Genomic DNA, 9108 nt, shown 5'->3' with positions numbered 1-9108 from the left:
TTAGCCTTTGTTTTACTAGTATAATACTTAAACAAATCATACACATTAGTCAACACGTGATTGGCTCAAAAGGTGTCCTCAGATTGGTTGTATAAGAATGGCCCTTTCTGGACTCACTTTGTCCAAAACGACACCTTTAACAACCAATCTTCGCCATCGGCCACCGGAAAATGTCCAACGCGCCTCCGCGTTTCTCATGCCTATTACAGATCTGACTTTTGGACGAATCTCAACTGTTAATCTGATCCGATTCAGTTATCCTAGATTTCTATCAGACCGTAATATCGCTGCACTCAAAAGTCCGATGGCCGAGGAAGCGAATAAAAACAGCTCCATAGAGTCAACGATGAATAATAAAGCCGAGTCGGAGAAGAATCAGGAAAAATCAAAGGTCACGATTCCGCCGCCGCCGGAGAAGCCGTTGCCGGGTGATTGTTGCGGCAATGGATGTGTTCCGTGCGTGTGGGACATGTATTACGAAGAACTGGAGGAATACAATAAGCTTTACAAGAGCAATCCTGATGTTAAGCCTTCTTAGGTTTGATTTGGAAACTAGAATTTGTATAATCAGCTCAATTCATATAAAGTGTTGTTTGCTATCTTCATTAAATGACAAATTTACAAGCAGGCAGATACTGTACACAAAGAGAAAACTTTGTAAACTTCACCTTGTGCTCTGGAGAATAACAACTCTCTCCCTTTATTGATCACAAGTTGTTATCTGCTCTAATTTCCCGATTTTATCCCGTGGCTTGGAAATTAGTTTTGGCAAATACTATGACTCTATGAGCAAGATATGAAAACAAATTGAAATTAGAAATAATACTGAAATTTTGTGTAACAAGATTAGAATTTGATGTAGTATAACAAAGCCAAGGCAACAATTAAGTGGAATGTCAGTTTACAGAAAATTTTCAAGTTTCCGAACTAATCTGAACAGATTGCTTTACATTTTGAAGCAATCCGAATAGTTGTAGTGTTAGGACAATAAAAACTTACTTGATATTTACACTATATCAAAAATATACGATATGTATTTTTAATACACTCATTTCTTATTTTAATTTTTAACTATCAAATTTAAATTAGTTGATTTGGTATACATATTTAGTGCGGGTGGATATTTACCATGATTGGAGTATCTTGTTAGGAAAGATCTTTAAAACACGAATGTAAAAAACAGAAAGTATAGAAACATTCTTGGAATTCTCCTAAAACTTGTACCTCCAGGAAATTTTGTTCCGAAAATGGCACATTTTGGTTAAAAATTCTTATTAGTCACATTTGGGGGACTCATTAGCTAATGCCTTTGTTTAGTGACTGGCCTAAAACTCAAAACCCGCAGCAGTACAACTTGTATTTGTTTATTTAGAGCATGTTTGGATTGACTTAAAAGAATAAATAACTTTTAAGCAAAAAAAAAAATGTTTTTGATTTGTTTTAAACAATTTTAATTTATTTTAAGTACTTTTAACTTTGCCAAACGCTAAAAAATACTAAACAGAGCTTAAAAAGCTTATATGAGAAGCTTAAAAGCCAATTCAAACCCATATTACTTTTTCTCTCATGAGTTTCACACGGCTTTTATTACCTTTCTAACACGGGACCCCCTCTTTTGTTTGTTTGTTCTCATTGTTTTTTTTTTTTTGTTTTTTTCGGTCCCTTTACAATTTATAATTTAAGAAAATAATATTTTTAGATCTCTTACGTGTAAAAGATAAATTTCTTACGTGTAAAAGTAAATCTCTCGTTTAAAAAAAAAGGTAAGATCATAAAACTAAAATCAAATTTATAAACAGCGGACAAAACCAATTGAACCGTTCCGAATCAAACTATTTTTTATATTGTAAAGTTCGGTTATGAAGTATACACATTGTGGTGTGTGTACTAAATTAGTATCACGTTTTTTGTAGCACAATACTGATAGTAATAATTTACTACTTCCCAGAAAGAGTTATACCAGTTACCAGATACAGTACCAAAACCTGTATAAGTAATAAATGGGCTCATTCACTCAAACCTAAAATTCAGTAAATCATAAAAAGCATTTTTTAGGTCCAAATTAAAGGCCCAAAAGTTAATTTTTCGTTGCTGTCGGGTTTCCGGTCTTTACAGTAAAAATGGCAGTCAACTCCTCCGTCATGATTCACATCAACCCGGCGGCTCGGTTAACCAAAATAGAAAACCGGTGCTTCAGACAATGTTACAAACTTCCTACTAAACCCGGTTTCCGGTTTCCCATTCCCAAAGCACGTGACCTCTCCAAAATCTCCGTCGTGGAACAGTTCCGCAACCGCGTGGAGAAAACCGCCGACGAGATCCGCCGTCTTCGGGTTTCAGCTGAGGCTCAAAAACCCCTCTTCCTCACTTTTTTCTCCAAAACTCAACAGTTTATCGAACGCTTTACGGTTCGTGAAGTTGAAAACGAGAAAATGGCGCTCAAGCGTAATTTGCTTATGATGATCGCTGTATTTGGAGTAATGGCGATGGTGAAAGGTCCAGCAGAAGCCCTAGCTTCTAGTTCTCCTTCTGCTTTTGTTCAAAATGTCATATATTCTAACAAGATCGCCATCTTCTCCAAATCCTATTGCCCGTAAGTATCTCTGTATGATTAAAACCAAGAGTTGATTAGAACTTTTTAACTTTCGTAGTATAGTGTAAAGCCTGCAGATGAAAGAGATCATCTTTTATTTACTTTCTAAGGGTTTCTATTCTGCTTTGCCAGTAAATTGGGAACTGGTATCTCAGATTTCTGTATCAGACAATTTGTTTTTAAAATATCAGCCCTATCCGGGCTAGCTTGGGCGCACATGGACTAATCACTAGATTCTCTGTCTAATAAGACATGTTGCTAAGATAATCCTAGTCACCAATGTCAGAGCTGATGACTCACATCAAGTGTTTGTTGGACAAATTTTCTAGACATCCACTGCCTTCTATTCCTCTTCAATATTGAAACCTGAAAATAATAATCAGACCTTTCATTTTGGCAAAGAAGGAACGTAGTGAGTAACCAACCGATTTTAATAGCTGAGCATGTGATTTACGATGTTCTATATGCTGCTTGGAACAAACATTATGCTTAGACAGGATATGTATACATGAATAAGATTAAAGATAACAATGGATTTGAGGCATCATAGGCTGTAGTGGTTCTGTATCCTGCCACATCTTTATGCTATGCCTTGTTTTATTTAATTCTCAGCTGGATCTCACATTTATCTTGACAATAAAAAGAAAAAAGAATCATAAAATACCTTGTGTCTGAGACTTTGAGCTAGCTTTTTAAGTGCATGTTGATGTTTGTAGTTTACTTCTCCTGCTAATTTGTATTGTCTTTCGACAATAGGTACTGCAAGCGTGCCAAACACATCTTCAATGAACTTCAAGAACAACCATTTGTGGTGGAGCTTGATCTTCGAGGTGATTTATTGTCAATACCCCTCCCATGGAACCTGTAGAAAGAAATGAAAATAAAGTGGAATACTTGAAAACAATTAATGGAAAAAAACAGAGTTTTTGTTGACTATTTGATTGCCTATCTGGGTTAGTCTACATTGGTTGTCACATCTAGCGCTGGAATTAATGGATTTGTTTCAAACTTACCATATATCTGCTCAGATGATGGCGGTCGTATTCAAGATGTCCTTTTGGATCTGGTGGGCCGCAGCACAGTCCCGCAAGTGTTTGTGAATGGGAAGCATATTGGTGGTTCAGAGGGTAGGCCTTGTGATTTCAGTTGTCTGATTCCTGTTCTCCTGACCTGATATTTATCAGCTTGTAACACTTGATTCATTTTGTTTTTGTGATTTTCATTTTTTTTGGGCTTCTTATTAGATCTTCAAAATGCTGTCAAGAACGGTCAGTTGCAAAGTCTACTTAAGAAAGAGTAAAGTACTGCAAGTCGAGAGATTCAAGCATCTTATCTGAATTCCTGAAGCTACAATGCATTCATGGAGAGCTTAGTTTAGTTTGGTAGGTCCAGCTCTAAACTAAAATTTGTATGCTACTATGCTGTTCGTTTCGTTTCTCATGCTGAAAAATGGGTATTTGGACAAACAACAAGGGATTTGAACTTAATTCAAATGCATATGTCCTTCACTAGCTATAACTGCAGTGTGCACTGTGCAGAGACAGCAGGTTGTTTACAAATGAACAAAAGTAAAATGGAATAGGATAACAAGAAGCGTGGAATTAGAGAAATCCTCTAGTATAGACTCTGCTCCAATTCCAGTTATGTTGTTCAAATTTCATACTTTAGAAGCTAATTTTATGTGCATCTGGATTCTAGAACCCGTGGATACAAATATTCACAGAAGATTATTATCTGAGCGAATGGCAGTATGAAAAAGCTTGTGTAGATCCGCATTGTAACAATTATAGAGACATAAGAGTGAAGAGATGCCATGCTTGGCACATAAGGAAAGCTGTTAACTCAGATCCTTTGTATTCATTTAGAGAAATATCCGTCGGCCTAATCTGTTGCATTTGTAATTACTGCTAAATGCCATTATTCATGAGCTCTGCAGACCCATTCACATTTCAACAAAGTCTATCTTTGTCAAAGCAGCTCATAATTTTTTTTAAACCAATCTTATAGCCGACCCAACCAAATTGGTTGAGGAAACCTGTCTGCTGCTAGAAAGACCACTTTTTGTCCAATTTTCGTGCGTTAAGCATGCCGTTAGCATTTATCTTAAGCCAAGATAAAACTTACTATGGGATTCATAGTTGCGTTACTTATAACGTCTTTATCCGTATACAAAGTGGATTCAGTGTAGCCTTTTGTTCAAAAAGGTATAACTTGTATCAATGTGCTTCAAAATAGCCCTGAGTTCGCTCCAAAAAAAATATAGCCATCAAAACTCAGTGATCAGGCACTCACTCCTCCAAGAGCGGTTTGTCCTTTTTGTTGACCTTCTTAATGCAAGATGTCTTGGACAAAACTGAAGTTGGCGAGTCTCGAAAAAATACAAACAACCCGCGGAGGAAAAAATAAAAGCGACTAAGAAGGAAAAAAGAAAAATGATATAGGACTACGAGACATGCTTGAATGCATCTGTATGCTAAATGTTACATTAACCTTGCAATTAATCAATAACAAGAGCTGCGGCATTTGCCGGCAGCACTTTGCCTTCTTTATCTATCAAAGAATAAATAAATAACTATAAAAAATAAAAATAAAAATAAATAACAAAAGCTACGGTAGCAGCTTCTTGCCTGCTCGCAGCATTACATGAGGAACTTTAGGCTACAAAAATAGAATTGCTTGTTGTGCTTGCTACAGAGTAAAAACTACAGATTTAGACAATTTTAGGATTCTCCCGACTTTGTAGTCAGGTTGGTGCAGCAGAAGCGCTTGGCCGCCACAAAGTTTTCTGTGCACTTAGTATTCCAACTTGGTTATGGGAGATGGTTTTCCGAATTTCCCAATGCAGAGACTTGAGTAAGTTCTCTACTTCCTTAGTTGTGGCGGAGTCATCACGGACAATCAAGTAACCTCCAGGTCTAACTATTCTGTCAACCTCTGCTAACACTGCAATAATTTTACACCTACAAATGCCACATGAAAGTCTAGGTCATGGTACACGAACCATTTTCAAACAGGACAAGGTTCTACTCCATAAAATACTATTACCTCTTCTTTAACTGGGAGAAAAGATGATCAGCATGTAGAAGATCGTATGTCCTTGGGTATGTACTGAAGGATTCACACCAATCATGATAAATCCCAAAAAGACCACGTTCGTATATTATAGGAAGTGTATCTGGAGAGTTGACATTCACTACATTCAACACCCACAGTTTGAGATCTCTAAGTGCTGCAGCAAACCTGTTAATAGGAGCCTTTTATCAGTACTCTTTTTGGTGCATAACCAGAGGTAAGAAGAGAGAAGTTAGTTACCCTCCATATACTGCTCTCATGTCCATGGCATTTCTCACATTTGACCAGCTGATTCCCAGTCCATTCATATACACCTTGCTTACCAAACGTTTCCAATGTTCCAAATCTGCTGCAAAGTCATCTGGAGCTGGTTTTCCATAAATTCCAACTTGTGATTGGTTAAGCCAGTATGGAGGGGTCTGTAGTCGCTCAGGCCACTCTACAGGCCACCGATATCCTCTTTCCTTTTCTTCACTCGGCACCCTATGTATACATGAATGGAAGGCAACATACCTGAAATGTGTAATCCAATTTCATTAAAAGTTGGTAAGCAGTTCTCAAGAATATGTGGAAATTATATTCTTACATATTCTTTGTAGATATTGCAAATGTTATTGGTAGGCAGATTTCACTGAGTAAACAAAATCTTGTTGGAGGACAAATTCTTAGTCTGTTCTTACAGTGAGCTTACCAGGCAGCATTAGGATCATCATCTGGTTTACACATTGAGGGTTTGTTTTGTTTTCTTTGATCGTAGCAGTCATTTGTGTCTGGTTTGTGGTAGATAGCAACACCAACGGAGTTTAGTTTGTCCTTCTTTATGGTTATAAGCTCCCAACACATGGACACCGTCAGATTAGACATTGCTGTTAAGAGAACCGCAAAACAGCAAAGGTGTTAATTTTACTCTAAACGACATTTAGCGAAAGGAATGAGTAGGATCTTACCCTTCCATATCTCAACATCTTCTTCAAGAGTTTGGTACACAGGAGTTGCAGACCAGGCAAAGTAACCTCCGGGGCGAAGTACACGATTCAGTTCCAGGAGAAGAGCACCACCTTCATCGCATATTTAAACTTTATTAACGAATCTATATGATAACTCAAAGGCAGAGTCTTAATGAGGACTTGAATGTTGAAATAACCCTATATATATATATATATATTGTCTAGGAAAAACCTTCTTCATGCCAAGGGACTCTGCAGCGTGCACAATGCACAAGGTCAAAAACTCCACTTGGAAATGGCAACCTCTGAGTACCCATCACTGCAGATATTGCAGGTATTCCCCTTTCAAGTGCAAATTGAACTTGCGCCTCATGTTCATCTTTAGGTGCGAAAGACATTGCAAGAACATCTCTCTCAAAAAGATAACCACCAAAACTAGCGACTCCACAGCCAACATCTAATACTACTCGAGTGTGCTTTCCCCATGCTATATCCGGAACTGCCTACAACCAGTTGATTGAAATAAATCTTCAGCATCATTGAATTGTCAAAAGTAGTACATATCTTCTTCTAGTAATTATTTTTAAGATGTCCTTTTAATTTTTGGGTTGATCATCCTATGATATTATTGAGTAGAGGCCATGAGGAAATGTTTAGTCATTATCTTGATGTAAAGTTAATGTTTAAAAGATAAATATATTGTTGTTATTATTATAGTTTTTGGTGATGGATAACATACCTCTTGTACAAAATCAATGTAATGCAATGCTCCGTGGATAAACTGAGTACCTCCACCTGGGAAAGTCAGGAATTCACCAGAGACCTTCACCCAGTTTTGGTGCCCCTTCACCTCTGCTAACAATGTATGAGGCACATTATGGTACCATATCTGGATAAAAGCAGAAAATTCTTAAAAGATTAACATTTTTGGGATACATATTAAGTAACAAAGTACTTCTGAATAGACACCTACCTTATCTCTGCTTTTAGGCCACTCAATTGGTGTCTTGTATCCCTGAGGCAAGGGGACAAGGCAGGTAGGAGGTTCCTGAGGACAGTGTCTTTCGCGATGTTCATAATGCTTTGTGGTTTTTAGCTTTTTTATTGCTTCCTCGTTGTCTAAACATGGTATGTAGTCTGCACCAGCTGCCACCTTGCACAGCTGCCAATTCTGTTCTGGGACACTGCTGTCTTTGTTATTTGATCCGACTGTTCGTCTTTCTTTCTGGTTAACTGAATGATCAGCTTGTGTCGACCAGGACTTCTTTGATTCTTTAGACTCTTTTGGTACAATGGTTTCAGTCTTGTGATTTTCAGTCTTCAGAACAGGTAGGTTATTTGTTAAGTTTACGGGAGCCTTATGATCATGTTGAATCTTAACATCTTTTAATATAGGTGCCTCGTCATGTTTAATTTGATCTTTACTCGTTACTCCTTGAGTTTGTTCTTCTGATTGTTTCTGTTGCTGTTGCATTTGGTCATCTTCCTGTTGTTGATGCTGCTCTAGTCGTTTTTGTTGCTCTTGATCTGTCAATATGTTCTTGGTGTTATCTGTTGAAACTCCATGGGCATCATTTCCTGAATCCAACGACACGTCCTCTTCAGCCTTATCTTTTCCTAGGCTTCCCTTATCTTTAGATTCTTTTCCGGTTGTTGTCTTTCCGATTCCTGCAGTTATTTGCTCAGCTTCTTGCCTGTGAGTGATGGAACTTTCCTCAGATGTTTGTGTCTCCAATAGTTTCTGCTTCTCTTGCTCTTCAACAGATTCGGTTCCATGCAACCCTTGAGAGTGCTCTACAGCAGCTAGATTTGCATTTTTCTTCTCATCTTCTAGTTTTCCATTTTCACTAGTTTGCAATGATTCACCATTCCCGTTTAAACTATCTCTACCACCAGAATCCTTTGTAATGTCTGATGAGACATCTGTCTGGGGCTTGTCATTTTCCCTAGTATCCTGAGGTCGGTTAGCGTCATCAGGCTTAATGGCATCATCAGGAAGGTCTCCTTGTGTGTCCTTAAAAACAGGAGGTGTTCTTCCATTGTTAGAAATGGTCTTGTGGGCATCCATAATGGTGGAGGCAAGAGAAGAAGACGCGGAAGTGGAGATGGTAGATTCGGTGGATGTTCGAGTGGTGGATTTGGGAGGAATAACAGAGGTGGAGGTGAGAAGCCATACGCCTAAAACACATAATGATACAAAGATGATAGTAGTAATAGTTGATGAGTAGGAAGAACTGGATGGTCTTCTGCCCAAACGAGCTCTTGCTGTTGGCATGTTTGTTGTGATTTGGATTACATCCAATTTGCTACTTCTTGTTTTTGGTTTTTGCAATAGCCTTTATGTTGAAGTTGGTAATAGAAATGAAAGCAAGAAGTGAGATGAGACTTGAGAGGATTCAGTTTGTTTTGTGGAGGGAGATGAAAGGCAGAGAGAGAGAGAGAGAAATAGTCCAAGTTGGATTATTAAAGATCCAACAGAGTAGGGAAAGGAAACAA

The 9108-nt window shown here is 37.9% G+C and overlaps 2 protein-coding genes across 2 annotated transcripts; one reads left to right on the top strand and one right to left on the bottom strand.

Moving 5' to 3' along the window:
- The first annotated feature begins 2033 nt into the window (after positions 1-2033).
- LOC104087369 (glutaredoxin-C3-like) lies at positions 2034-4111 on the top strand. The gene is made up of 4 exons (XM_009591802.4): positions 2034-2593; positions 3350-3423; positions 3622-3720; positions 3838-4111. The coding sequence occupies exons 1-4, from the start codon at positions 2121-2123 to the stop codon at positions 3891-3893; spliced, it is 702 nt and encodes a 233-aa protein (XP_009590097.1). The 5' UTR covers positions 2034-2120; the 3' UTR covers positions 3894-4111.
- Positions 4112-5046: 935 nt separating this feature from the next.
- Positions 5047-9108, bottom strand: LOC104087370 (probable methyltransferase PMT27). The gene is made up of 8 exons (XM_009591803.4): positions 7586-9108; positions 7352-7501; positions 6845-7115; positions 6613-6723; positions 6357-6531; positions 5906-6178; positions 5639-5833; positions 5047-5553 (listed from the first exon to the last, which is right to left on the bottom strand). Exons 1-8 carry the CDS (start codon positions 8885-8887, stop codon positions 5337-5339), a joined length of 2694 nt encoding a protein of 897 aa, XP_009590098.1. The 5' UTR covers positions 8888-9108; the 3' UTR covers positions 5047-5336.

Source organism: Nicotiana tomentosiformis, chromosome 2 (assembly GCF_000390325.3).
Source record: "Nicotiana tomentosiformis chromosome 2, ASM39032v3, whole genome shotgun sequence".
Lineage (NCBI taxonomy): Eukaryota > Viridiplantae > Streptophyta > Magnoliopsida > Solanales > Solanaceae > Nicotiana > Nicotiana tomentosiformis.
The sequence above is the reverse complement of the archived record's forward strand: the minus strand, read 5'-3'. Positions and strand labels throughout refer to the sequence as shown.